This window comes from Penicillium cataractarum (genome assembly GCF_028827025.1).
Source record: "Penicillium cataractarum strain IBT 29864 chromosome Unknown utg000001l, whole genome shotgun sequence".
Classification (NCBI taxonomy): Eukaryota; Fungi; Ascomycota; class Eurotiomycetes; order Eurotiales; family Aspergillaceae; genus Penicillium; species Penicillium cataractarum.
In genome coordinates, this window is record NW_026622737.1 from 4778118 (window position 1) to 4805891 (window position 27774).

Below are 27774 nucleotides of genomic sequence, written 5' to 3' on the forward strand. Positions count from 1 at the left end.
ATTTCTTTCAACCCAGATAACCGGAAATGATGGCAAAGAAGACGAAAAGCCGGTCACACGCCGCCGCCCTTTATTTTCCATCCACATGATTGAAGTGATGGTGAATGCATACCCGCCAGGGGCATTCTGCACCTCGAACCACTACCAAATTACCCAAAGAAGCTAGTTCCCCGAAGGACCCTGCAATGGCTTGTGCTAAGGGCTGAAGTCCAAAAGTGCCTGGCAATTTGGAATGGACAGAGATACGGACCACCGTGGCTGTATGGTTGTGCTCGCACTCAACGCTTCGTTTGACGGCCCTTGGGGCGGAAATAGAGGGGCTTGTGGAAAGTAGGCTAGTGCCTGGTGGAAGGTTGGACTGGGACGTGTAGCCGTGCTAAGAGCAGTACTAGGCCGAATAAGGTCTTGGACCATTACTTTTCAAACGTTGGGCCAATTGCTTTTACAATCAACTCCATGATGGCGCGGCCCGTACGGGAGATCAATAACAAGCATCTGTGAGAAATGCTTAAAATTTGATATTGTTTACCTGAAACCTCTTATGCAGCCTTCGGATGTAACCTTGGACCCTTAGACCCCTACTAGACCCTTAGACCCCTGGGAAATTCTTGGTTCATTTGTCCGCTTAATGATATATGCGCCAGCGAGGAGCCTCCGCACATTGCACTGAGAAGAGGCTATTCCTCAAGAGGTTAGTGACTCGGACGAGTGGGTTCAGCAAAATATACTTCAATGTTTGGCCCCCAACATTTAAAGTGAAAATGTCGGCCCTGGGGGCAATTATGAGAAAGATCTCGAGCTTGTGGAGATTTGCTTCGCACTCATACATACATAGATATTTGGATCCTTATCTGTAGCCTTGAGGCTTTTATTGGTCATTTGCGGTAAGAAGATCACATGAGTTTTCCGCTGCACTGCATTTCCCACTAGTAAATGTTACCCAGATGTGCTACTACTTCTTAGCTTCTCTGTAAGGCATTGGAGAGTCCGCCAGTCGCCTCGACTATTGGCTACAGAACACTGGCCCCCGGCCGGTGGCCAAATGAACGAGATATCCCGAGTGAGCCTCCACCTCGTCTCCCAGGTGCCGGTATTCTAGTGCAGGTTAGCTGGAAGCAAACCAAGTCCGCCGTCACAAGGCACGAACTTCCGAATTACCCGAAGTACCTTCGTACCTGCAGGATGCAGGGGCAAGCCGACAGGGTAAATGGTGGCGTTGGTCATCCAGGAGGGGCAGTTCAAGTAGCACTTCGTGTTGAGGGGAAGAAAGAAAAAGTGCCCCAAAATTCCTGTCCTCATGCCGTCGAGTCCATCCTCGTGCAAAGAGCAATTCGATCATCTTAGCTCCTTGCCTATTCAATAGACAAAATGTTCTCCTTCATGAGACTCTGTTTTGTCCTAGTTACCGCTTGGACAACTTCAGTTGCGGCCGATTTTGCGCTATATGAAAATCTTGATGCAGAGGCCTTGATTGCTGCGCTCTCTCTGAGTAGTACGTGTCTTGCAGCACTGTGAGTACTTTTCTCTGGTTCCATCTCCCTGAAATGCCTTATCACTCTAAAACCTCAACAGGAACACCACCGTTTCTTGCAATGGAACCGCTATTGCCCTATTAGGCCACGGGGCAGATATCCACTGTAAGACTGCCATGTTTAATTATGTTTTTGCTTGTCAGCGAAGAAATGAAGTTAATAAATGACGAAAGTTTGGACGACTTCTGAGGTAGAGAATCTCTGCACGACAGATTGTACCTCGTCCCTGAGTTCCTGGAAGGACAAGGTTGAAACAGTCTGTGCAGAAGAGACTACTCTCCAGGGCAATGTCGAGGTCAAGGCGAGAGCGCTCCCACTGACATTTACCCATAACACCGATCTTGTATGCATGCAGGATAGTTCATCGAATTGGTGTTTTGTCGAGTCTCAGACATGGCAAGGAAGTGACTATATTCGTTGGGATCCAACGATGTGCTTTGCCGATGGTGATGACAACAGCACAATCGCATCGCAATGTGACGATCCGGATTTTGATGTTAGTGATATCGATGATGAGATGGCCGCTCTAACCAATATATATGACGAGGAATTGGTACGTGATTAAAGTGCACCTGTGCCATCGAGACTGCCTACTAACTAGACGTCAACTGGTAGTACTGCAATGAGTGCTTCTTGAAACTTTTTCGCCAACGTCTCCTGGATCCCTGGCTGCCAGTCACAAATTTCACGGATTATTTAATCGACCAATTTGACCTTGTTCAAACGAACTGCTCTACAACGCTGCCTTACACCACTTCAGCCTCTACCTTATACGTAGGGACGGTAACTGCTACTGCTACTGCTACTACAACCAACGCAACGACGACAGGTTCCTCCGCAGTAACTACCGTGACCTGCCTGGGGCAAATGGTGCAGCCGCTGCAGAACTGGCTCACCTGCAATGATCTTTGCGATACGTATGAATGGAGGCCCTCCCATTGGAGACACCGCTGGTTGCTAATACTCTGCATACGACAACTAGGTACAATATATCAACGGGTGACGCTAGAGTTGTCACTGGAGATGATGCTTGCTATTTCAACGAGGCTACCTGTTTTCCCCTTCCATGCGAGATCGATACGGTTTGGGATGGACCAAGTTGGTATGTAGGAGAAAACGGTTACATGAACCCATGATACCATAATCTGTGCTAAGCCCTGTGAAAATAGTGACGAGCTTGCTACGAGATATTCCAACTCGACATACAACGTGACCACCTCTCAATTCCTTAGCTGGAACAGCAATATCCAGGGCAGTTGTTCAGGTATTGCACCGGGGCAGCGTGTCTGTAAAGGGTAAGTCTCAGATCAATGAGGACAACATGGAAACATTCATGAAGCTAAGCCGCGAGAAAAAAGTGCTCCTGGAGGAACTTTCCCTAAACCCAACGCGACCATCACGGCGCCCGGTGCAACCGGCCAGGCTACTTACTACACAGCAACCACTGCAGCCTACCCGACCCAGAGCGGAACCATCGACGAGTGTGGCGAATACTATCTCGTTGTAGCCGGCGACGACTGTTCCACCATTGACCTGCGCTTCGGTCTGAACTTTAGCCAGTTGCAAGAGTATAATACGTATCTTAACTCTACCTGCGGCAACCTGTGGCTTAATTACGACATTTGCGTCGCCCCTGTCACCCCTCAGACCGTTTCAACGGACGGTACGTGCCCCCCAGGGGTGACCTGCGAAGGAAGCGCGTTTGGCGACTGCTGCTCGCCCTTTGGCTACTGCGGAACCGGCTCAGATTATTGTGTTACCACAACCAACGGCACGGCGACGTCCGATGGTACCTGTGGGCCTGATTATGGGGGTACAACTTGTATTCCCCAGTTCGGAAACTGCTGCAGTATATACGTAAGTGACACGATATCCCTTCATAGCCATCGTTCCTATTCAGTATAGTCGCTGACCATAGACACAGGGCTACTGCGGCAATGGCACGACCTATTGTGGTGCCGGAAATTGCTACTCTGGCAGCTGTGACACCGATAATGGCGGCCCATCCACAAATGGAGAATGTGGCCCGAACTTTGCTGGCAACAAGACCTGCACTGGTACCCAGTTTGGGACATGTTGTTCCACGTCGGGTTATTGTGGAAGTACCAGTGACTACTGTTCTGGATCTAACTGCTATAGCGGCGCTTGCACGTAGAGTCCAAATGTTGCTCAGACTAGGAAGAGGAGTTTCTCAATGTACATACATGCCATGTCTAAGTAAACATTCAACCCACTTTTGAGACGGCATGGATGTGTGCGCCCTTTCGTCCCCAGAAACAGTAAGCGCTCTTGGGTAATACCAGTTGACGGATCGCGGACAGCTAGGATACATGCCACCAGGCGATCTCCTCATCAGTTTCGGTGATCACACCGCAGATGAAGTCATTCACCAATTTTCGACAAGTCATGTGGCCGGAATGAATCAACTTTCAATTCGACTCATGTCGCAAGCTTGCGACTCTTCTCTTCATTTTTGTTACAAGATAACAAGATCAGACTCTGATAGCTGTATCTTGGATCCGATGAATTAGAAATTGTGACCGTCTTCATCTGACCGTATCATAACAGATGGCAGTGATGGTTTAAGTGTACAGTAATATTCACAAGTCTGTAACAAGATTATAACACGAGCAGTGTGAAGAGGAAGGTCACAGTAATTTGGAGGCAGACCGGCCTTAGAAAATGCAGACGGCATCCTGGGAGGCCATTTGAGAAGGATGCCCTTCGGCCAGAGCTCTCTGTTCCACTGCGATTATCTGCTGAAAGACATTCGCTGCCTCCCCGATCTGCTCATTAGCTCGATATGCTCCCGCCAGAAGATACTGAGATGTCAGTTGATTCGGGTGCTCGTCCGCCAGGTTTTCCACCTCTATCGCAACCACGTGCTCGAGTACCTCCACAGCCTCCTTGATCTGACCATTGACTCTATATGCTGCTGCGAGTTCATGCTGAGCTTTGATTCGAAAGTGGTGTCCTCTGGCCAATGTCCTCTTTTGTACCGTGACCACATCCTCAAACAGTTCAATTGCCTCTATTATTTGCTCGTTTGCTGCACGTGTCTCTGCGAGTTCGTACTGGGACGCTAGAAAGGACAAGTGCGCTTCGTTCAGTGTCTCCTCCTTGATCTTGACCACACGCTCGAGTAGCTCCAATGCCTTCTTTATCTGACCATCTGCTCGATATGCTACTGCAAGTTCATGCTGAGACGCCAGTAGAGAGGGTTGCTCTGGGGCTAGTGTTCCTTCCTGTAGTGTGACCACATACTCGAGAAGTTTCACTGCCTGCTTGATCTGTCCACCGGTTCGGTAAACCCCAGCGAGTGCATGGTGAGATGTCAATAGATCAGGGTGCGCTTAAGGCAGTGTTCCCTTGATCTTGATCACATGCTCAAGTAACTCCATGACCTCCTGGATCTCCCCATTGGCTGCACACGCTCCTGCGAGTTCTTGCTGAGACGCCAGTAAAGAAAGGTCCTGTTGTGACCCCGTTCTCAATTTCACTGCGACTACGTGCCTGAGTAGCTTCACCGCCTCTGGAATCTGCGTATTGGCACGATATGCTGCTGCGAGCGTATACTGAGACCCCAGTAGACTAGGATGCTCTTCAGCCAGTGTTTCCCCCTCAATCGCAACCACACGCTCGAGTAGCTCCACTGCGTTTCTTGCACGTCCATTGACTAGATATGCTCTTGCAAGTTCATGCTGAGACGCCAATATAAATGGATGGTGTTGATCATATGGACTCTTCTGCCAGTCGTTGAGATCTGTAAGGTACTCAATAGCTTCTGTTGTCCGACCATCCGCTAAGAGACACAGTGAAACTTTGAATAGCAGCTCATATCTCTTTGGCATGTTTTGCACTTCATCCTTATGAACAACATTTAGGGCATGAGGCAGACATGCCTTCCACAGGGCCCTATTCGTATGATCGTCGTTCGGGAATACCTCTACCAACCTCGCGAGTGTCGTGACCGTCTGTGTCAATAAATTTCCATTCTTTCTTAACCAGCTACGCATTGCAAGGTGAACAAGCCGATGAAGGTCAAACCCCTGTTCTGTAGACCGCTTGGTGACGAATGAATACCCCCTCAAGATGCCAATGGCCTCAACCCAAGCCATCCGAGATGGTGCGGGTGGTAGAAGAGACTCAGGGATAGCTGTTGGCTGTACGCAAGCCATGAAAGAGAGAATATCGATGGCTAGGCGGTTCAGACGATAGATGCGTTCAAAAGACACAAGCCACGTTGTGGCGACTGCATTAGCGATGCCACGAGATCGCCAATGCGTCTCATTCTCGCTTACAAGATCAACTATCTTCTCCTCCGGTTGTGTCAAGAGATATCGGTACTCTGCAACCGAGGTTATGGTGTTCTCATTTATATAAGAAGCGGCCTGCACGATTGCCAACGGAAGGAACACAAGCTGCTTCAGAAGCAATGCAATTTCGGTTTCTTCGCGGAGCAAATCCTTATCATGTAAACGCATGGCGAAAAGTTCCTTTGCCTTTACGTCGTCCATCTCTCTAATTTCGATTGTGTTCTGCATCGCGAGCTTTGAAGCAAGCTTCTTAGAACGAGTAGTGAACAATATACTTCCAGTAGGACTCCAGGGAAGATAGTCGCTCAGACCATATAGCCCTGTATTACCTAAGGACTTGCCATACCACAAATCGATATCTTCGGCATCGTCAAAAATTAAGAGCCACTGTCCCGCGTTCTTGTCACCTAAGTAATTTTGGAGCAGCTTCTTGGGATCAGCCCCCTCTTCAAGTTCTGGGAATCGTAGCTTTTGAGCGATATCAAAATAGGCTTCTTGGAGACTTTCGGAAGTTGTAGCTGGAATCCAAAAAATAGAGAGCTCAGGCTGTGTCAATTGCAATCGGTGAGCGAGCTCAATTGCATCTTGTGTTTTACCAACACCGCCGAGGCCCGTAAGCGCAACCTTGCGCTGTTGACCCGGCGAAAATAATCGGTGTTCAAGCTCGGCTAACTGTCCATCGCGGACAATATACCCTTTATTCCTTTGATATGGAATATTCTGAAAAAGAGCGCAGCGGCCTGCTTACTTCTCAGTAAGGTTCAGATTCTAGAAAAGCCTTCCTCACATAAACCTGGACCAAGCAGCCAATGTGATTGTTGAGAACTTACGATTTAACGAATCCGGCCTGTCATGGGGAACATAATGCCCTAAGACTTCCTTTGCCGCCGCCGCCGCAACCGCCGCCGCATAACTCTGCCACTTCTTGTTCTTATGGCTGTCCGCATAGTCGCAGACCCCTTTCATGATTAGACAGTTGAACTTATCCCACACTCCCGCTCCTTCCATCTCAAAGGCTATGATACCTTCTGATGCAGAAAGCTGATTCCGATCCCACGCTGACTTCATGACTATGTCCGCGGTGCCGATCAAGCCAAAGTGGATCCGTTGATTGGGAATGCCCTGACCATCGCGTCCGGATCGCCGAACACGTTGAACAAGCATATCCTGATCGCACTCAAGCTCCTCGCAGGAGGCATTCAAGGCTGTGTCGCAGACTGATTCTGCCAAGCTACACTCAATACACCCAGTGTGATGCTTATGAATATAGTCCGGGGCAAACAGCTGATCAGATGAGGTCGGGTACTCCTTTCCGATACGGGGGTGCTGCATCAGGCCGATCAGATGCTGCATCATTTTCTCGTGCAACTGATGCGCCATAACCTGCGACTTCCAGTGCTGGAGAAGGCCCAGGATCTCTTCATTTGGTTTCCCCGGTCCATCCAGGATTGTGTCTTTGCGCTTGAACCCGGTCGGGTACTGGCGACCGAAATCGAGTCGAACGAGCACCTCGCTTATGATCACATCGCCTAGGATAATCTCTTGGCCGTCTGGCCGGTAAGGCACTGCCCCGCAGATCCCCACCAGTAACGCCAGTTGAATAGAGACGAAACTCATGCCGAGGGAGGCTGCCGCGGCGGCCGACTGGACATTTCCCATTCCAGGGAGCGTGACCACGAGACGACAGGATGTCTTCCACTTCTGCCGAAGGCATAATGATTTCGATCTCCAGGGGCCCGGCCGTAGATAGGGGGAGCGTCGTACCAAATTTCATCTAGAGAGCAGAGAACAGCGTTAGCCTCCAGGGCTAACGCGCAGATGATGGCGATATCAAATTGATCGCGGTTGAGGGGACGTTCATGACCGTCCATGATTGGGGTGAGAGGACGAGGAAAGAAAGGGTAGGTAGGGTAGGGACAGAGAATCTTGATGAATCCGACTAGGTGCTCGTGCGGTTGCGTAAGCCTCAGCCTCAGCTTCAGTATTCATGCGGCGTGCGGTCCCTTCAAGCCCATCCCGAATAACTGGAGCCACTGAACGTGCCTTGATGAAAGATTTTCTGACGTACCCAGTGAAGTCCTTGTTTATCAAGGATTTTCTTTCTATCCCATAGTTATTCATTGATGTTTGAGAGGTCACGTGATTTGTTTTACTCGGCCAGTTGGCTTCTTTATATCCACTTAGCACTATGAATCTACACTCACTTGAGCCATAAGTGTAAAGCTGGCATCAAGAGTTGAATGACCCACCATCGACAGTTGACCTGGGGCTCTGTATCCGGGGAAAGGATCCACCTCTTGAGCCTTGGTTTTCATGTTGTCCCCTCGGTGGATCTGGTAGATATATCCGAGCCCACCAGCTAACACACCAGCTAACTACACTGCTTTGCGCGGATACTGTTTCCTAGTTAAGGGACGAAAAGCCCTCCTGTTACGGCCCATGCCGTGTGGATCATTGTTCAGTGGCCCCATCATGACCACTCCGGCGAGGCGCCACACATCCAATTACGAGGCGTCTGTAACCGCCGCCGTTCGAAGCAAAGGATTCCTGCAGAATAGCTAGAGCAATCGAGGGGGTAGATATAGAGGAGTAAAGAGCAAGAGGGTTAGATTCAGAATAAGAATAATTCCAGGTAGGGAGTTTAATATATAACTCCCTTAGGCTATTTAACATGACTAAGATGTATAGATCCGAGAGGGCTTCGCCATCGAATCGTCCTACTATGAAGTCTTACTTGCAAACACGAGCTCCTTACTGGATATATGCTCCTTATGGTACACAAGCTGAATGTATGGAATTAGGTTCTCTGTAAGAGGAGAATATTGTTCACCGCAACCTCTACTTGGGAGAAAGGCTGTAACTCCCCGAGAGCCTTTCTCCTGACCCTTATGTAGGCGCCCTGTAACAATTCTACGTGCGACAAACTCTATAATGGCCTTAAAGGTTTAAATATCGGGCGGATTCACTTGCTTTCGGGTATAGTGAGATGAAACTAACGGAACTAATTAGAGACCTATAGCTAGCCGCCCGAAGATGAGGCATTATCAAGAGGCACTAACTTGTTAAAGATATAAAGGGCACGATAGTAGTCTCCTTTAGTTCTCGGGAGGACTGCACGTAAGATTTCTAAGTTGTTATGCTCACCGAAATGCACGATAGAAGTAAAATGGGCGGCTTCATCCTTGCTTTTGGTCATTTTCAGGGCGAGTATTGATTGTTTGACTGGCAGGTAGGAACTGCCGCCTGAAGCCCGCCTGAACAAAGCGGCAAGTCGCCCATGACCGAAAGATGGGCGCTAGGTATGCCCGGTCATACTTTTGGCTGTTGTATGTTTTTGTTTTTGTTCTGCATGTTTTTGCAAGCAGCATGCCATATAATTGTGGTTTATTGATGCCCTCAAAAGGTAATCAATACAATATGGATCGGTCCAACTACTTTACTTCAAATGGATATGACGATGCATAGATTCATTCGATTAGAAAAAGACCAGGGCCAACACCCATCGAGTCATTGAGCATGTACAGAGTAGGAGTGATACAGGGAGTGATGAAAGGAAACGCAAGCGCCGAAAAACAGGGCCACAGAAAGAAGAGACCAAGAGCAACAACACCCGCAAAAAAATGAAAAATGAAAAATGACCCCATAGACTGAGGCTAAGAAATACACACCAAGGGAAGTAGGGAATCAAGGAAATAGGGAAAGAAAAATAACCCATGGAACATCACATGCCCATGGACCCAAGTCTGATTTCCTCCTCTTACTGGTTCTCCAAATGCTTTTGTTCTCGCTTTTTGCTTCTCCCGCTTCCACACTCGTCCGGCACCCTCACTCATTGGGATCCCGGTCAATGCTTGGTGTAGACATCAAGGATGCAAATCAGGAGAGAAGAGTTTAAAAGTTGCGCTCCTGGAGGAACTTGACAATCTCGGGTTTCCGCCAGCCCTGTCGTAGAAACGTTAGTGCCATATTCAGCAAAATTTCCAGGCGACAAATATAATAGAAGCATACCTTCACGATTATGTGACCGGTAAGACGGTTGATCGAAACATCGGGGCTCCGAGTGTCGACACCCAGGGTAAGTGCCAAATCACTGCGCAACGCATCCAAATCACCCTCGGTCTTCTGGATCTTGGTGAGCTGCTTGGTGCCACCGGCTTTTGTGACGAGGTAGACAGGCAGCTGGTTGGATCCAGTCCGGCGAACAAAGTAAGGGAGGTTTGTTAGGGACAAAGTCGGCTTCGGTTGCTTGCCAGACTTGGGCAAGGGTGCGGAGGGTGAGATTGGCTGTTCCTTGAGAGCTTGCGCTTCACGGCGAAGTTGTGTCAAGAACGTGCGAGTCTGGCGGGCGGGAATAGAGATTTGAGAGGAGGTCGGACGGTATGAGGAGTGAAGGTAAGGGGCTGTAGGAGAGAGAGGATAACTTTGTTAGATAGGCTCTTGTTTAACGGTCCAAAATAGCATGATCGGAGATAGGTGCTGTCCTCTTGAATCTCAAGATGAAGTCGTCTATACCCAACCATTACGATGCAAGAAAGTAGACTCTTCAGGAGAGCCCACTAGGATAAGAGCAAGGTCGCAACACTCGGGACTTACAAGAAGATAATGAAGAGAATCGACTACATGTCTGAATGGAAGCGACGGACTGGGCGAAGCGGGGAGTACCAGTCTGCTTGCACACGGCGGAAGCGACCGAGGCCGACTGACGAAGAGACGCCATTGAAGATCTGAAGGGGAACCGGACGGGGGGAAAAGCCGGAGAACCTGTGGGGTGGGGAGAAAAGGTCGAAGATCGCCAGCACAAAAAAGAAACCCGCGATGCTCGACGGAATTGAAGCAGGTTTCTTCGCGCCGGTTTTCTGCCACCGCCCGATCACTCAACTACGGCCTAAAAGGGTTTAGCGCTACACACACCCTCCCGCACACAAATTCAAAGTGCAAAGTGCTTTGTGCCTCGTCTTCGGTCCTCGATCAACCCCATACCACCGTTCACCATGGCAGACAACGCCCCTCCCTCCGCTGAGAAGCTCAGCGGCGCTCAACCGACCGATGTCACCCCCGAGTATGACCTGCTCCCCCGCCTGATCCCATACCTCGACCGCCACCTGGTGTTCCCTCTGCTCGAATTCAGCGCCGGCACCGATGAGGAGGACAAAGAAATCACTCGCGCCAAGTATGAGTTGCTCAAGCACACCAACATGACCGACTACGTCGCCAACTTGTGGAAGGAGATCAACAATTCCGACGCTATTCCCGATGAGTTCGTCAAGAAGCGCGAGGAGGTTCTGGCCAAGCTGGAGCACTACCAGGTTCAGAGCGAGAAGATCACCGAGTTGTTGCAGGATGAGGAGGTTGTTGGCAACCTGCGAAGCGACAAGGCCGCCAACTTGCGGTTCCTCGAGGAGCAGCACGGTGTTACCAACGACATGGTTAACAGCCTGTACGATTACGGCCGGTTCCAGTACAGCTGCGGCAGTTACGGTAATGCCGCCGAGTTGCTCTACCAGTTCCGTGTCCTGTCCACCGACAACGACAAGGTCGCTTCTGCTACCTGGGGTAAGCTGGCATCCGAGATCCTGACCACCAACTGGGAGGGCGCTATGGAGGAGGTGCAGAAGGCCAAGGACTCGATCGAGACCCGCCTGTTCAACAACCCGCTGGCCCAGCTCACCAACCGCTCTTGGCTCATTCACTGGTCCCTGTTCCCCTTCTTCAACCACGACCCCGCCCGCGACGTCCTGACCGACCTCTTCTTCTCCCCCGCCTACATCAACACTATCCAGACCAGCTGCCCTTGGATCCTGCGTTACCTCGCTGCCGCCGTCATCACCAACCGCAGCCGCCCTCACAAGCACCACGGTGTCTACCAGAAGCAATTGAAGGATCTGATCCGTGTGGTGCGCCAGGAGGGCTACGAGTACACCGACCCCATCACCGACTTCATCAAGGCCCTCTATGTCGACTTTGACTTTGAGGAGGCCCAGCGCAAGCTGAGCGAGGCCGAGGAGGTTCTGCGCAGCGACTTCTTCCTTGTTTCTGCCGCGGACGCTTTCGTCGAGGCTGCCCGTCACCTCATTTCCGAGAGCTACTGCAAGATCCACCAGCGCATCGATATCAAGTGAGTTCAAGCCAGAGACTTGCAAATTAACAGAAGAGGATCATCAAATTCTAACATTTATGTTCAGGGATCTGTCCACTCGTCTCGGCCTGAGCCAGGATGAGGGTGAGAAGTGGATTGTTAACCTCATCCGCGACACCCGGGTTGATGCCAAGATCGACTACAAGGAGGGCACCGTTATCATGAACCACCCTCCCCAGTCGGTTTACCAGCAAGTCATTGAGAAGACCAAGGGCGCCTTCTTCCGGACACAAGTCCTGAGGTAAGCACATAGACCCGCCTATTGGCCATTTCTACTTCGAATATATCAACTAACAATCCTCTTTTAGCTCCGCTGTCGCGAAATGAAATACCTCTTGCATGAGCTGATGCCAAAAACCGAACTTCCTCTTCCATGTTATTATCGACCCATGTTTTTTCTCTGCCTACCCATTTTAATGATCTCCCCGTGTATGTCACAACACGGTTCTATGTGAGAGATGGGGACTCTGTGCAGGAGTGGCATCCGGCTGGCGTTCTTAGGTGGTCCACCTTTCTTTCTTATTGATGTTTATCTCCTTTTTTCTTTTAACCTCTTAGTCCACAGTCTCCCTATCCCCCTCTTCTCTCTGTGTGTGCCGTCAGATATATTCTTTTTTTCCCCTTCTTTTTTTTTATTTCTTCTTGGTTCTTTTTTGTCGTGTGTGCCAAGAAGGTCTTTCTGGCCCTGGTGGTTTTGCAGAGAAAGAGGAAAATCGAGGTCGGAAATGGAAGCCCTTCTACATCATAGGCTTGCATTTTGCATATGCATGGTGGGGAGAAAGAAGAGCATGACGCTTCCCTCGTGTCAGTCTCTTTTGATTTTGCGGAAGAAAAAAGATGGGAATCATGTAGAGGACCCCGGGGATTAGGTTGGGGTCTGATGGATCTATGCTGTTACGAATGGTCTATAGAGATGAGTGAAAAAAAACGATGTCTGACAATGTTTGGTCCAGCTGGTGTGTCTCTTATATTTGAAACTTGGTAATGAAAGAAGAACTCATGGAGATGATGATAATTTCCATATAGCGAGCGCTTTGGGCAGATCTTGGTGTGGACATGGTATAACGGTTTGTATAACTCCGCCGAACGTAAAGGGGGTATCTTCAAGAAACAGTAACAAAGTATGCTCGAAAACGCCATGAATGGGGATATACGGTGGGAGCTACTCTATCCTTCGTATCCCAGGGAATCCTTTCATCTGGACAGGAACCACGTCCATTGAGGAAATGAGCCGGTGGACCTGAGAGCCGGGATGCCATGTCTATCCTCGTGCCTGGGATTGAGGTATTGAAGACCTTGGCTTGAGACTTGGAAAAACGAGCAAGAGAATATCACAGCGGGGGAAAGTGAGAGAGAAGTGGCCACCAGTGCAGGGCTCCCAGATGGTCACAACCAGACGGATTGAGAAGTCTCCGGGAAGTCTCGTATAGGCACGACAGCATCCAAGGCTTTGACCAGGCAGGATTGCCAATTCCTTTCCGGGGACAATGGAAACCAGGAGAAAGGCGGTCCAGTCATCTCAACGGCTGTTCCGGAAGTCTTGTTCGCCAGGGCGTCTGCGCGCCCGATTAGGATCCACTGGAATGATCTCGTTGATATACGGCTCCGTCGGCTGTCGCGACGAGCCATCCCCATTATTGCTGCTAGCACCAGCACTAGGACTCTGATTGGTCATTCGCAGTGCTTCCTGCTTCTCATATTCCCGAGACATAGCTGCAAGGTCGTCGATTTGGTCCTGAGGTGTGAATGGAGTCAGCACGTGGATCGTTTCTTATATTCCTACCGCATGGAGACAGGACAGACCCGAGTAAGAGGCATGCCCGTGATGAGGTAACCTTCGCGCCCCTTTATTCAAAAACAGGATATCTGGTTAGAGCTTGTCAACCGTGGCGCGCAGCGGGAGGCGGTGCCATAAGTACCTGATAACTGTACGGCCTAACTGAAGCGGACGGGCCCAGGAAGTAGTGGATATGTCCGAGGACGATGTGCCGGGACAGACCATATCCTGGAAGCCAATACTGTTGAACTCGAGACATCTCAGGCCAGAGGTCTGTCTGCTGTTTAGGAAGGAAGAGGGAGGTTTGTGCGTTAGGTCTCAAGAGCCAAAACAGGGCTTATGCTTGGGCTTGGGCTTCAGGCGTGTAGGTTGAGCTTGCGGTCTGACAAGCCGGTGGCCAAACAAGCAGCAACCGGATGAGGGGATGGGCAGCGGAGATCTTTTGGTATCTTTTTCCATCTGGCATCAAGACATGAGGACCAAGCCTGGGGGTATAAATAACTAGCCGGGCGGGCCCCTCTCTTGGGGAAGCTCCCTCCCTCGTACAGCATGCGGTCAAGACACAAGTATCACGCTGGTCGGAGGATAGTCAGGAGCGAATGGAGACAAGCGCCCGGGCTGCAGTCCAGCTGCTACTGCTGCTGCCTCTCTCTCGATCTATTCGGGGAAAAGATAATCATACAGAGGCAGTCCAGGACGAGCAAAGACAATCGCGTACAACTTACCCAGTTCAGGTAGTACCTCCATCCGGCTAGTCGCGCCCTAGTACCCTCCCGCTAGCAACAAGCCGGAGGGGAAACCATCTTGGATCCACCGGTTCTTGATCTGCTGGAGTCCAGAACGACTTCCAGAGGTATTTCCGCGGCGGCGAGACCCAGGCAAAGACCCGAGCACAAAGATGGGTGTCGAATCTCTTACGGAACAAAGAAGGGGGGGGCCAGAAAGAGACCACGATGACGAACCACTCAGTTCCGAGCAGCCCTTTTGTTGGGAATGTCTGGTCATGGAGGATTCAACTCGGAACTGTCGGGGCGAGCAGAGAAAGGGGGTGTGCGCCTCACTTCGAAGAGACAACGACATCCAACCCTTTCGCTCTGTGTATCCGCATGCTTAAATTAAAACTCGAATCTGACTATGGCGGTCGCGGTTGGCGGACCTGTCAGAACCACGCAAAAAAGGCCAGACTTGCCTGAATTGTCTTTGCTGGAAATACCAGGAATATCAGAGGAAACGCCGAGGGTGGGTGCCAGCGCCCTCGTTGGTAGGGCCATGGACCAGGAATTGGGGGCGGGCCGGTGTCAAAGTGAGGCTTACTTGGGGATGCGATGCCCTCGAATCAATTTGACCTCGAAATGAACAACGCACCTGCAAGGGAGAGAAAACCACTGCAGAATTGCCGAGTTGTTGGATTTGCTGAAAAAAAAGTTGAAAATAATAGGCATAACAAGACCGCCAAAAGGGGGGTTTCGGTCTTGCACAACGTTTTCGCAAGCCATTGGAGCTAGTTTGAACGGATGTCAAGTTTCAACCAACTGAGTACCGAATTAGTTGCGGGTCATGTAGCTGGCATTCCAGGAAAAGCAGTGCAGACAAGGTTGTACAAAGCCCCCCAAAAAGATGATTCGAACATTCTACTCACCGCATCTCTCACCTCTTCTTTTGCTCTGCATTGCCAGATTGGCTTTACCTGCGGCGATGTCGTGGCACCATGGAGCCCGTCTCGTTTCGTCGCGGGGCCCAAACTGAGCTGCAGGAAGCATTTCTGCATCTTTTCGTTTTTGGGAGGGGCCCATTGACAGAGTCCGGAAGCCGAAGACTGATACAATCGAAGTTGTAATTGCGCTGGAGGGGGAGATTTGATGTCGAAACACATGGCAGGTGCAGGTGACATGGTGACGAGGGATTCATTCGAGACCTGCAGTCGGGCAATTAGGGTTTATCTGATTTGCTGTATGCTGACTGGTGGGGAGATAATCGAAGGAATGTAGCAAAGAAGTAGTTGCAAGTTGCAAGTTGTAAGTGGGAGAAGAAGGAGTAGAACATTCGGGGGGTTCATGTCTGGGCCATCGGCAATGAGATGTGACGAGGGCTGCATATGCCCCCGGTTATTGGATCTGACGTCTTCTACATTCCGGAAGTTCTTCGATCTTCTCTGCATAGCACTGACTCTTATACAGACTGTCATCATTCACCAAGTGTGGCCAGTGGGATGAAAGGCAATGGGGCCACCGAGTACGTGGAACGGGAAAGATTGGCATCAAAAGTATTATTGCTCTAGTCTTTTCATAATTCGTCCGACGAGATATCCCAGCTCGTACTCTCTTCACGCTCCAGTCAACCACTTACTGCGGGGGCACATACGGGTCTACCAACATGTCGCTGAACCTAAAGGAGAGAAGATGATGGTTAGCCGAGCCCGCCAAAAGCAAAGACTTTCTTCAGATGCAATAAACCCAAGGTTACTTACTTCTCCAGCTTGTCCTTCCCGCGAACCTCCTCCACCAATAGAGGCATGCGCACCACGTTGAAGTCCTCGTAGAGCTCCTCAATCTGCTCCAGGTACTTCTTCTGCATCTTCCTACGAGCGTTGCACTGGTCGCAGTTGCTCCCATCCTTGGGGAACAGCAACTGGTTGACCACAATCGAGTGGGTATCAATGCCGTAGCTGGTCAATTCCTGGATCATACGTTCCGTCTCGTATAGTGACAGGAACTCTGCAATGCAAACGCAGACAAAAGTAGTCATGTCGGGGTCCTTGAACTGCGAGTTGACCTCGCTGATCGTCTCACGGAGCGACTCCATCTTCTGGAGCAGCTCGTCCATGTTCTGGCCACCGGGGAGACCACCCCGTGCACCGAGGATTGAGTTCAGCATTGGGCCGAATTGGGAGGACAGCTGCGAAAGCTTCGCCAGGGCCTTCTCGAGGACGGTGGGGAATTGCAGGAAACGCAGAGTGTGGCCGGTCGGGGCGGTATCGAAGACAATGGTCTCGTAGGAGAGCGACTTGACTTGCTTCAGGACTTCAGCAAAGGACATAGCTTCGTCAACACCGGGGATCTAAGAAGCTCGAAAGAGTCGGGTTAGCAAGATTGTATCCATCGCTCGCCACGGATGCTGCTCGGAGGCCACTCACGCTGAACGCCAGGTCCTGCATCATGTTTCCCATGCCCAAACCTGCCATGGGATCTTCACCCTGGCCGTCGCCATTCGCCAAGAGGTCCTGGATACTACCGTTGGGGTCGATCTCCATGGCGCTCAGGTTGGTGTAGCCGTCGACCAGACGGGCCTCCTTTCCGAATTTCTGACCAAAAGCATCGCTGAGATTGTGGGCGGGATCGGTGGAGATCAGCAGGACCGACTTGCGGACCTTGGCCAGCTGAATGGCGAGGGAGCATGAGGTGGTGGTCTTGCCGACACCACCTTTCCCGCCGACGAAGATCCAGCGGAGGGTGTTCTGGTTCAGGATCGACTGGAGCGTGGGCTCCATGTCGAGTTCATCGCCATGGACCACGGCGGTAGATGACATGATCGGCTATACAAAAATTGCCGAAGGGAGGAGGGAGAGGGAGGATCGGGGGAGGTGGAGGAGTGGTCTGCTGTGTTGGTGCTATGGCGGGGAGAAGGAGTTGACGTTCGAAATTGAGGATTTGCCCCGCAAAGCGATCGAACGTTCGGGAAGATGATCTAGACGGACATGACAGAGTGTCCTGGACAGGGGAAATAAGAAGGAAGGATAGATCAAAGTCGCATTTAATATTCTATTCTTTCGTGACGTTAGGCCATAATAGCAGAGTAAAGAATGTCCTGTATGGGAGGTTGAGCCAATGGTTTGCGGTGTCCTGCCCGTTGATGCTTGCTGTACGGAGGTTTCAGTATACACCAACAGCTAAGCTACTGCCATTTGACTATTAACGAACGGTCTAATATTGCTATCTAAAAGACAGGATGACGATCTACATTTTTCAATCTCTCTACAAAGTGTACAATCTACAAAATCTCCCCAGAATTCTTTGCCCGCTCCACCCCGCCGTGGCATCCTCCGCAGCTATCGGTGCTCTCCGATGGCACTCCCGTAGAAATAATGGCAACACTCCCCGTCTGGTTATCTTTTTAGATCTTTTCCTCTCTTAAACAACTTCCCTCTCTTCTCTCCTCCTCAGCTCACCATCAATTTCATGGACTCTCGTGATTCCTCCCAAGGCCGCATCACCAACCGCCTCGCCCTCGTTCAGCAACAGCTCTCTCCCTCCAACAGCTCCACATCTACACCCTCCAACACCCAACCTCAACCACCCACCATGTCTCGCGATCCCATCACCTGCCACTGTCTCAACACCCTGACCGGCACCCCCGCCGCCAACCTCCCCGTCACCCTGACCCTGCTATCGGCGCCCGCTTCGCCCTCCAGCCCGGTCACCTTCCACGCCACGACCAACGCCGACGGCCGTGTCGCAAAGTGGACGCCCACCGGAGCCAGCGCCAGCGCCGCCGCCTCCGTCCCCGAGATCCTGGCTGCGCTCCCCGCGGCCGATAGCAAGACCAATTGGGCGGTGCGCTTCGAGGTTGGACCCTGGTATGAGGCTCAGGGTATTGAGAGCTTCTGGCCAGAGGTTGAGGTGAAGTTTACGGTTAAGGGCCGCGGTAAGGACGGCGAGGAGGGTTGGCGCCATTATCATGTGCCCGTGCTGTTGGGACCTTGGAATTACTCGACCTACCGGGGATCTTGATTGTGGTTTTTGGGTTTGATTTATTTATTTCTTGTTCCTCTGTATATAGATGTGTGAAATGGGACAGTCTTTATGAAAAAGTGTTTGCTATTCGAATTGTAAATTGTAAATTGTAAATAGTGTTCCTCGCAAAAGCTATCAAGTGTAGGGAGCTCTGACAGGGCATGATGCTTCGGATTTGTGGCACATTTTGTAGCATAGAATCATGAGCCCAAAGTTTGCCGAACCTTCCATCAAGTAAGGCAAGATGGCCGAGTTGGTCTATGGCGCACGGTTCAGGTTTACCTGATCCACAATTCCGTGTCTCGAAAGGGGCGTGGGTTCGAATCCCACTCTTGTCAAAGCATTATCTTTTTGTCCTATCTCTTTTTTGACCTCAATCAGATCGCGACTCGATGGTTTGACCATCGATTTATTGATTATGTTTTTGCTTCTGATGTTTTGATTGCTTTGAAGAGACTTTAAAAAGCATTCTTGGAAGCGGTGTCCAGACTATTTGGAGAATGAGCTTCTAGGTGGCAACTGTATATTTTGCACAGGTAACTGCGTGAATAATGTACAGCAATTCCGACACGAGTCACACCAACTAGGATATCATAGAAAATACCCAATCTGTTTCCTATACCACTAGGACCATTGCCATTGACTCTTTTCTAATTTCCAAGCAAAACAACAAAAACAGCAGTTTACTTATCCCTCCACTCACTCTCCTCCACACCCCCCAATCGGCAATGTGATTGTACGGTCGGTCATACCGATTCTCCACATCTTCATTATGTTTCTTCACATCCTCAGGCAGATCGTCCTTCAAGTTACCTTCAAAATCGGCAATAGGCGACGACCGACCATCTCTTAGCGTGGGCTTTGCATCGTTGGAAGGGATCGGGTGGTTGGGCAACGGGTTTTCTGGAGTGCCCGCATCCCGAGTCGCATTTTCCTTCCCGCCGCTCGATTTATTCGAATCCCGGGCATAGCTTCGTTGAGCGGGTAGCTTGGTCGGGCCAGTGATTGATGCGATGGAAGGACGCGCCATTTGGCGTGTTGATAGCCGTATTAGAGAAGTCATCCTGGGTATTCGAGACAAGTATGGAGTAAGGGAGGACAAAAAATCGCTCCGGATGCGACCTCACATTTTATTATCAGTGACGGGTATGAGTAAATAGCCCTTAACTAAGTGATCATCCTTGCTAGGTATTGAAATCAGGTTTCGCAGTTATTCCACGTTGAGTTGTGTTATCATTATCCATGGCTATGACGTCCTTCCTTGTCATAGCCGCCAAGGACCTAAAATGGTAATCAGCTTGTCGAGCTAAACGCCTGGATTGCCACGGTATTTCAACCAGTAATAATGGATATATATATATATATATATTCACCCGAGACACAGTTGATGCCGAGAGAATTTCAAGGAGAAACTCGTGCTCAATTGCCTGGCAGTGTATTCAAGCCAGCACGAAACTGACACCGACTACCGAGTCTACATTCAACTAGAAGTCCCAATTTAGCACCAAGGTAATTCCATCCGCAGAAAGATTGCAAAGCTGCAGTAATAAAACGGGTAATTGCTTATACCATGGTATGGAAATCGACGTGTTGGACTGGTTCTATCTTCTATCACACCCGCAGAAGTACTGACCTATCCACGGAGAAGGGGAAAAAAGTAGATGATGATATTAATTATCGCTCAGAGACGGACGAAGTATTTTCAGCATGATCATAGAGTAATGGGCGTATCGCCGGGGACATTAGGTCAACAAGACGTCGAGGAAAGAAAGAATATACAGTAACAAGTTCTCTTAGAAACGAAACGACTTGTCCTCAACAGTCCCTCATCCTCCTCCCAGCTCACAGCCAAGGTATATGTGGGTGCTGATCAATATTTTCGACTAGTCGTGGCTCGTTAGGGATGCATCCTGAGATTTGTTTTCGTTTTCGGGGTTTGGTTTGGGTTGGTTTGGAAGCAGGGTCATCAAAGGTAACTGCTCAGGTCAAGATATTCGATGTCAGCAGAGAGCACAACTTGCGTTACGAGTGGGTGCACCAACCTTTTCATCGACAAGACTTTGAGAGTAAGGAGGCCAAAGAGGTGTGGAAAACCCGAACAGTGATGGAGAATCGATGTGTCGGGATGGGGGGCTTTGAGGAGTTAGAGATGGCCAATCTATCGAGTTAGTATCTTCCAGCAGAGTACAAGCGAGGAGTCTGAGATGTGTGGCAGTGGTGACTTGTATTGTAGACTTGTAGTCAACCGCGCCCTACACAGGCTCGGACAACAAGGTCATTGCTACCGAGGTTCACTCAAGAACGTTAGTGTAGGCTCCTGACGAGAGTCTTGTCAGCTTGGTTACGCGTAGTGAAGGAACTGGAAGAAGGGTCCATACCTTTGTGCTTGACTCTGCATGCTATCAGACGAAGAGGGCAATGTTGACGTGCCAGATGACGGGTAGGCACAGAGTTGAAAATGCCAAGTGGGGAGGGACCATGCAGAATTGTCATGAAAGGGTCAAGTCCAGAAGTGAAGGGCCAAAACGATGTGCCACATGGTCAAGATGGGAAGTTCCATGTCCGAGGGAGATGAAACTGTTGACAGGCCATGGTGTGGTTGATATTGTGATAGAAAAACCTCGACAGAAGGTTTTTTCTGTAGCTGGCGCGTCAGTAGCTGCGAGCAAAACAGTTTGTTGAGGGAGGGGTGGCCGTCCCACCTGGAGGAAGCTGAAGCTCTTGAAGGCAAGGAAGACCTTTTTGATCAAGGGCGGGATGGATGTACAAGAGGTAGACCTGGATGAGGCGAGGTGGCAAGACCCAAGAGGGTGGCAGAAGATGGGAGGCCAGAAGGTGGGAGGCCAGGTGGATGTGAAGTTGAGAGGAGGAGGAGGGGAGTTAAAGAAAGAAGAAAAGATCGGTGGAGGCTGGGGAGGACAAGGTTTTGAAGCGTTTGGCAGAGGGCTCCTTCCTCCCCTAGAGAGTTCTGCCAATCGGCGAATGGCCTCGCCCCTTCCTAATCGGGCAGTCTATTACATTGCTGCCTTGCTATACCGGAAAATTACGCGGTTTTGCGTCACCAAGCCGACAGGATAAACAAGCATCACGAACAAGGTATGGCTACACGAAGCCGTCATGATTGGACATCGATGGATGAAGCTATTGTGGAACATACGCCTAGCGGGCATTAATACACCATCAACCTTGTGTCAAGGTCATTAATATCAGATAATATGAAAGTAGGGTAGCAGGACCCTGGGCAATAGAAACAAGGTACAAAACATTGTTGCGTTATAAGTTCCCAATGGAGAGTGTGAGTTCAAGAACCGAGACTCCCGGGCGTAGATGAACTGGAACCTGTGATGTATGCACAGGCTTACCTACTTTCGTTCGGAACGTCTTCTTGAAGATAGCTAAAGTATTTTATAAGTAGTGCTCTCCCACAAATTGCCGAGGAGGATAGCCAGGACTTATGCAATATCACTGCATACAAGCTGCGGCTCGTCCCACCATTTTCACTGAGACCTGGAGTAGCGAGGCTTGAGGATCGTGTATACGAATACGATGTTAACAGCAGTCAAAGAAGAAAGGGTATATTTGTAGGATCATACTAATAGCACTACGAAAAACTTTCGTGACACTACGATGCTAAGCTTAATCAGAAACGCACCTCCCATACGAGTATACAATGGTATAATGATACTAAGATTATCCGCGAACAGTATTATGGGCATATACGTTAGCGTCCTATATACTTAAACCTATAACTAAACCTTTGAATCATCTTACTAGTTATGCTTTGATCGACAAATCGCGATATCTTACTAGGGCTCTCTAAAAGGATCATTGGAAAGACCTTTAGAAAAACCGTTAGAAATAGAGGAGCTTAAATCGTATCTAGCTAGGCCTTTCTTTCTAGCTCTTATTTCCAAAATTTGAACTATCACTATACAAACATAAGAGCTTAATGGATTTTACAGATATCGAATGCTACTGTATTCGTAAGGCTTGTTCCGAATTAGGTTTAGAATCGTAGTGTCACGAGAGTTTCTTGTAGTCCCATGAGTATAATCCCAGTTATATTGGTATCGTATCTAAATCTATACACCAGCTGGTAGGTATCGATCAAACCGATTCACTGTGAACAGCCAACGACCTAGACTTGGCCTCGGCGGCCGTGGCTACCTCAGTAGTGTTGGCCACTAGGGCATCCGGACCGTCGAAGATCACAGCCACTTGCTCAAGAGTGTAGCCCTTGGTCTCGGGATAGTAGAAGTACGCGGTCAGACCAAAGGCCAGCAGCACCACGACGAACACGATGTAGTATTTCCATGCAATAGCCTCCAGAGCAATGGGGTTGACGAATGTGTTGAAGAAGATGCCAGAAATCGCAGCCACCCAGGTGACAGTCACTCCGCGAGACCGAAGACGGTACGGCCAGATTTCGCAGGGGTATGCCGTGAGGAAGGGTGTACTATAGAGCCAGTCATGTTAGAGTAGTGATAGGAAGCCACGGGAAAAAAAGAAACTCACAGGGCGATACAGTATCCGGCGAAGAAGGTGAAGAGGAACGGAATGGCGGCACCTCCAGTGGCCGCTTTGTTCGTCACTGCGAAGCTGCCAGACAGTGCGGTAACCAGGACATAGCTGACGAACATGATCACTGCCGATGCTAGGAAAAGAGGACGACGACCCAACCGATCAATCAGATATGCACTTAGAACGGCGAAGGCCAGATCCCACATCTGCAGGCAGGCCGAGATGAGAGTCTGATCGCGGACCTTGGTGACCCCAACAGAGTCCAGAATCAGAGACAAGTAATACGACACAAGGTTATTCCCTGCGAATTGGGAAAAAAGACCCAGACTAATGGAGATCATGAGGCGTCGACGGTTGCCGGGGGTTTGGACCATCTCCAGGTAGCTGCCGTTGTTGTTGGCCTCTTGCTCGGCTCGGATAGTGGTGATGATATCTTGCATCTCATAATTGACCAGAGGCGAAGAGGTATCGCCAGCAGCGTGATACTGAGCGAGAATTGCCTGGGCTTCGTCGTCTCTTCCAACCGACACCAGCCATCGAGGGCTTTCCGGAGCGAGCAGGAATCCGGGCAGGCCGATGAGTGGTACCAGGGCCTGGAGGATCGAGGGAAGGCGCCAAGCCCAGGATGAAGGGTATGTTCGTGATGCGAAGACAACCCAAGCTGCCACCGTTCCACCGACATACCAGCCCGACATGAAGAGCGAGTTCAAGATGCCGCGGTGTGTTGGGTAGGCGATCTCGTTGATGAGAAGAGGGACTGAGTTTCCAAACAGAGCAGACGCAAAGCCCAGGAATAGACGGGCAAAGAGGAACGTTGTGTCATTTTGCGCCGCAGTTTGAAGAGCGACTCCAAGTGCCAGGAAGACATAGCCCACGTAGACACCTGGCTTACGACCGTATCGATTGGCAATCCATGATGCTGTGGGATAACCCACACCACAGCCAAGCCAGTGGATCGCATTGATCCATCCAAGCCAGGAGCCAGCCGGATTGTTCATGAAGGCTTTCCATTGGGACAATGCCTCCAAACCGTTCATCAGAGATCCGTCATAACCGTTGGCCGAAGAGTACATCACTAGGGAGAAAATGATGAAGTTGAGACGTAGAAGATGGGATTGCCTATACCAGGGCTTCGCATCCTTTGGAAGAAATGCAGCCATGGGATCGGGCATTGGATCCCCTTCAGCAGGCTTGCTAACCACATCCACTCGATCAATCTCACTGGAACCCATGATGTATAAAGGGCCAAGAGGCTAGTATAAAGATACAGACAATAATCTGGGGTTAGGAGCAACGCAGGGGCTGCCACGAGGTTTTATGCACGGCGGGTAATATGCGTTGAAAATCCATCATCGCCCGATGATCGGGTTCCTGGAAGTCTCTTTTCCCGTGGATTTGAACGAATTCCGTAAACTAGAGCGGTCTCATGAGGAAACAGACGACGACATGCAACACCGACCAATCGCTTAGTTCCGAGTCAAGGCTCAATTGTCGTGGTTCGGTCACCAGGTCGTCAGAAAAACCACCATGTGCCGGCTGACGGCGTAGTCGGGGAAAGATTGTGGGGAGACACGGGGAGCCGGGGTCGGCATCGACACTGCGCATACTGGACCCGACGCGGAGAAACGGAGAAAAGGAGAAACGGAGAATCCCACGATGCTGTTCGAGATGGCGTCGATGGGGCTTGGACTTGCCGTTCAACCAGGATGCTTGCCGAAGTGGAGACATGGCCCGATATACTTCCCCATCGGCCGGTCTCCGAGTTGGGGAACCGGAGAGGAACACGACACGCGAAACCGGGGCCCGAAATTTGGATCGATTTCTGCGAGAAAGTACTTAGAAGACTGAATTTCGCGGAATGGAACGGAGAATGCGCGAAAGGAAAAATCTCCCTCGCTTTTCTTGACCCCGATTTTTCTTAGCGCGAGAGAATGTCGATTGGCGATAACGCGCCCGTTGCGGCGCAAGAAGCATTTGCACAGATCGCAACTGCCGATATTGAGGTCTTGCTCAAGCAGCTCACCCAAGATGAGAAGGTTGCACTGTTGACAGGTATGTCCACAAGCTCACGAATATTATCGCTGTCGGCAGTCAAGAGGCATTGCTAATGGTTATGTCATGTCGATACAGGCGAGGACTTCTGGCACACAGTTCCTATTCCAAGATTGGGAATCCCATCGATTCGACTTTCGGACGGGCCAAATGGCGTTCGTGGCACTCACTTCTTCAGCAGTGTCCCGGCGGCATGTCTGCCATGCGGAACAGCTATTGGGGCAACATTTGATCGAGATCTCCTGGTAGAGGTTGGTCACCTTCTGGCAGCCGAAGCTAAAGCCAAAGGTGCACACGTCATTCTCGGCCCAACAATCAACATAGCACGAGGTCCATTGGGAGGAAGAGGCTTTGAGTCTTATTCTGAAGATCCTTATTTGTCGGGTGTCTTGGCTGGTCACTACTGCAAGGGATTAAAAGAGAAGGGCATTGTCGCGACCCTCAAGCACTTTGTTTGCAATGACCAGGAGCACGAGCGTATGGCCGTGAGCTCGATTGTCACCGATCGAGCTCTGAGGGAGATCTACCTACTCCCATTTATGATTGCCATTGCTCTCGGAAAGCCAGAGGCAATCATGACGGCGTACAATAAAGTGAACGGAGTACATGCCTCTGAGAGCTCTCAGCTCCTGCAAGATATTCTTCGAGGAGAATGGGGCTGGGATGGGCTGGTGATGAGTGACTGGTAAGCATTAATATTGAGGAAGACGAGGGTCGCGAAATTTATCTTTGAGAAAACATGCTAATTCTGCTTCATCTCACCATAGGTTCGGAACGTACAGTACCTCCGAAGCCGTCAACGCAGGCCTAGATTTGGAGATGCCCGGACCGACAAGATGGCGCGGTGGCGCACTGAACCATGCAATCACATCCAACAAAATCCCCCTTGCCGCTCTTAACGATCGGGTTCGTGCAGTATTGAAGCTCGTCCAGCGAGCCAGCAAATCAGGCATTCCTGAACGGGCGCCAGAAACACAACTTAATCGCCCGGAGGATCGCAAGCTGTTGAGGAAGATCGGCTCTGAGGCTATCGTGCTCATGAAGAATGAGGAGAATATCCTTCCATTCAAGAAAGAGAAGAAAATCGCAGTTATTGGTCCCAATGCGAAGATTGCCACATATTGTGGAGGTGGCAGCGCCGCACTGAACCCCTATGAGACCATCACTCCGTTTGATGGAATTTCAAATGCAGCTCAAGGAGGTGTTGAATTTGCTCAGGGTATCTATGGACATCAAATGCTGCCACTGCTGGGTAAACAGCTTAAAACGGCTGATGAAGTTGTCGGGTTTACATTGAAAATTTTCAATGAGCCCCCATCCGTTCAGTCAAGAATCCCTATCGAGGAACGCCATGAGACAGATTCCATGGTAATCTTCATGGACTATGGCCACCCGAAGCTGCAACCAGTCTGGTACGCAGAAGCAGAAGGTTATTATGTCCCTGAAGAGTCTGGTCTCTACGACTTCGGACTCACAGTCCATGGAACGGGAAAGATGTTTATTGACGGCAAGCTCGTCATTAACAACGCCGACGTGCAAAGGGCCGGAACAAGCTTCTTTGGTAGCGGAACCTTCGAAGAGGTAGCTGCAGTTGAACTCGAAGCCGGGAGGAAATATAAGATTCACGTGCAATGGGGATGTGGCAGCACCAGCACGTTCAGAGTTCCAGGTGTGGTTGATTTCGGCCACGGAGGCTTCCGCTTTGGAGCCTGCAAGCAGTTGCCACCTAAACAGGGCATTGAAGAGGCTGTGAAGGTTGCTCAAAATGCCGAGCAAGTTGTTCTATTCGCTGGGTTGAGCGGTGAATGGGAGTCTGAGGGAGAAGATCGGGCCAACATGAGTCTGCCCCCCAATACGGATGAGCTGATCTCGAGAGTTCTCGAGGCCAATCCCAACACGGTCATTGTGCTCCAAAGCGGCACACCAGTTGAAATGCCCTGGATTAACAAGGCCAAAGCCCTGCTTCATGCATGGTACGGCGGAAACGAGACGGGAAACAGCATTGCTAATGTAGTCTTCGGCGATGTGAACCCGGTAAGTACATTTCCCTTCTTTCAGTTTAGACGAAGAATGCACTTATGACGCATGGGATTCCCAAACAGTCCGGAAAACTTCCTCTCACGTTCCCTCGTCGTCTTAAAGACAACCCAACATACTTCAACTATCGATCGGAAGGTGGGCGAGTTCTATATGGCGAGGACGTGTACGTGGGATACCGGTACTATGAAGGATTGGAGGTTGAGCCATTGTTCCCCTTCGGACACGGTCTCTCATATACCAAATTTGAGCTGTCTGATTTGAACTTGGGTAGAGATTCGGAAGGTATCATGCGTGTCTCTTGCAAGGTACGCAATACCGGATCTAGGGACGGAGCGGAAGTTGTCCAAGTTTATGTGTCGCCTGTCGCACCCCCGATCAAGCGCCCCCTGAAGGAACTCAAAGAGTTTTGCAAAATTCAGGTTCGGAGTGGTGCAGAGGAGGTCGTCACAATCCCAATGGACATCACCCGTGCGACCAGCTTCTGGGACGAGAAAACCAGCAGTTGGTGCAGCCACAGCGGCACTTATAACATCATGGTGGGGACCAGCAGCCAAGGCGACTTCTTGGAGAAGCCGTTCGAAATTAGTGAGACCACCTTTTGGTCTGGCAGCTGGGACGGGGAACTATGATTGCCACGCCCTTTCTAGACGTATGGAAAGCGGTCAATTTT

The 27774-nt window shown here is 50.3% G+C and overlaps 10 protein-coding genes across 10 annotated transcripts; 4 read left to right on the forward strand and 6 right to left on the reverse strand.

The window, feature by feature from the left end:
* Positions 1-1368: 1368 nt before the first annotated feature.
* On the forward strand, positions 1369-3687 carry N7496_001675 (uncharacterized protein; the record flags this gene model as incomplete). Its single annotated transcript, XM_056694606.1, has 8 exons — positions 1369-1511; positions 1573-1637; positions 1706-2085; positions 2148-2449; positions 2515-2634; positions 2702-2827; positions 2891-3389; positions 3457-3687. The coding sequence occupies 8 exons, from the start codon at positions 1369-1371 to the stop codon at positions 3685-3687; spliced, it is 1866 nt and encodes a 621-aa protein (XP_056561335.1).
* Positions 3688-4207: 520 nt separating this feature from the next.
* Positions 4208-7204, reverse strand: N7496_001676 (uncharacterized protein; the record flags this gene model as incomplete). The annotated part of the gene is made up of 3 exons (XM_056694607.1): positions 4208-4822; positions 4916-6588; positions 6976-7204. 3 exons carry the CDS (start codon positions 7202-7204, stop codon positions 4208-4210), a joined length of 2517 nt encoding a protein of 838 aa, XP_056561336.1.
* Positions 7205-9739: 2535 nt separating this feature from the next.
* Positions 9740-10565, reverse strand: N7496_001677 (mitochondrial 54S ribosomal protein mL49; the record flags this gene model as incomplete). The annotated part of the gene is made up of 3 exons (XM_056694608.1): positions 9740-9790; positions 9857-10248; positions 10442-10565. 3 exons carry the CDS (start codon positions 10563-10565, stop codon positions 9740-9742), a joined length of 567 nt encoding a protein of 188 aa, XP_056561337.1.
* Positions 10566-10839: 274 nt separating this feature from the next.
* Positions 10840-12311, forward strand: N7496_001678 (eukaryotic translation initiation factor 3 subunit E; the record flags this gene model as incomplete). Its single annotated transcript, XM_056694609.1, has 3 exons — positions 10840-11963; positions 12031-12225; positions 12293-12311. The coding sequence occupies 3 exons, from the start codon at positions 10840-10842 to the stop codon at positions 12309-12311; spliced, it is 1338 nt and encodes a 445-aa protein (XP_056561338.1).
* Positions 12312-13503: 1192 nt separating this feature from the next.
* On the reverse strand, positions 13504-14020 carry N7496_001679 (uncharacterized protein; the record flags this gene model as incomplete). The annotated part of the gene is made up of 3 exons (XM_056694610.1): positions 13504-13719; positions 13788-13829; positions 13904-14020. 3 exons carry the CDS (start codon positions 14018-14020, stop codon positions 13504-13506), a joined length of 375 nt encoding a protein of 124 aa, XP_056561339.1.
* Positions 14021-16103: 2083 nt separating this feature from the next.
* N7496_001680 (ArsA family ATPase) lies at positions 16104-17287 on the reverse strand (the record flags this gene model as incomplete). Its single annotated transcript, XM_056694611.1, has 3 exons — positions 16104-16146; positions 16229-16818; positions 16895-17287. 3 exons carry the CDS (start codon positions 17285-17287, stop codon positions 16104-16106), a joined length of 1026 nt encoding a protein of 341 aa, XP_056561340.1.
* Positions 17288-17936: 649 nt separating this feature from the next.
* N7496_001681 (hydroxyisourate hydrolase) lies at positions 17937-18488 on the forward strand (the record flags this gene model as incomplete). The annotated part of the gene is made up of 1 exon (XM_056694612.1): positions 17937-18488. One exon carries the CDS (start codon positions 17937-17939, stop codon positions 18486-18488), a length of 552 nt encoding a protein of 183 aa, XP_056561341.1.
* Positions 18489-19065: 577 nt separating this feature from the next.
* On the reverse strand, positions 19066-19521 carry N7496_001682 (uncharacterized protein; the record flags this gene model as incomplete). Its single annotated transcript, XM_056694613.1, has 2 exons — positions 19066-19074; positions 19195-19521. 2 exons carry the CDS (start codon positions 19519-19521, stop codon positions 19066-19068), a joined length of 336 nt encoding a protein of 111 aa, XP_056561342.1.
* A 3077-nt stretch (positions 19522-22598) lies between these two features.
* N7496_001683 (Major facilitator superfamily domain general substrate transporter) lies at positions 22599-24244 on the reverse strand (the record flags this gene model as incomplete). The annotated part of the gene is made up of 2 exons (XM_056694614.1): positions 22599-22947; positions 23007-24244. The coding sequence occupies 2 exons, from the start codon at positions 24242-24244 to the stop codon at positions 22599-22601; spliced, it is 1587 nt and encodes a 528-aa protein (XP_056561343.1).
* A 699-nt stretch (positions 24245-24943) lies between these two features.
* Positions 24944-27733, forward strand: N7496_001684 (beta-glucosidase; the record flags this gene model as incomplete). Its single annotated transcript, XM_056694615.1, has 4 exons — positions 24944-25064; positions 25143-25749; positions 25832-27098; positions 27167-27733. The coding sequence occupies 4 exons, from the start codon at positions 24944-24946 to the stop codon at positions 27731-27733; spliced, it is 2562 nt and encodes an 853-aa protein (XP_056561344.1).
* Positions 27734-27774: the final 41 nt, after the last annotated feature.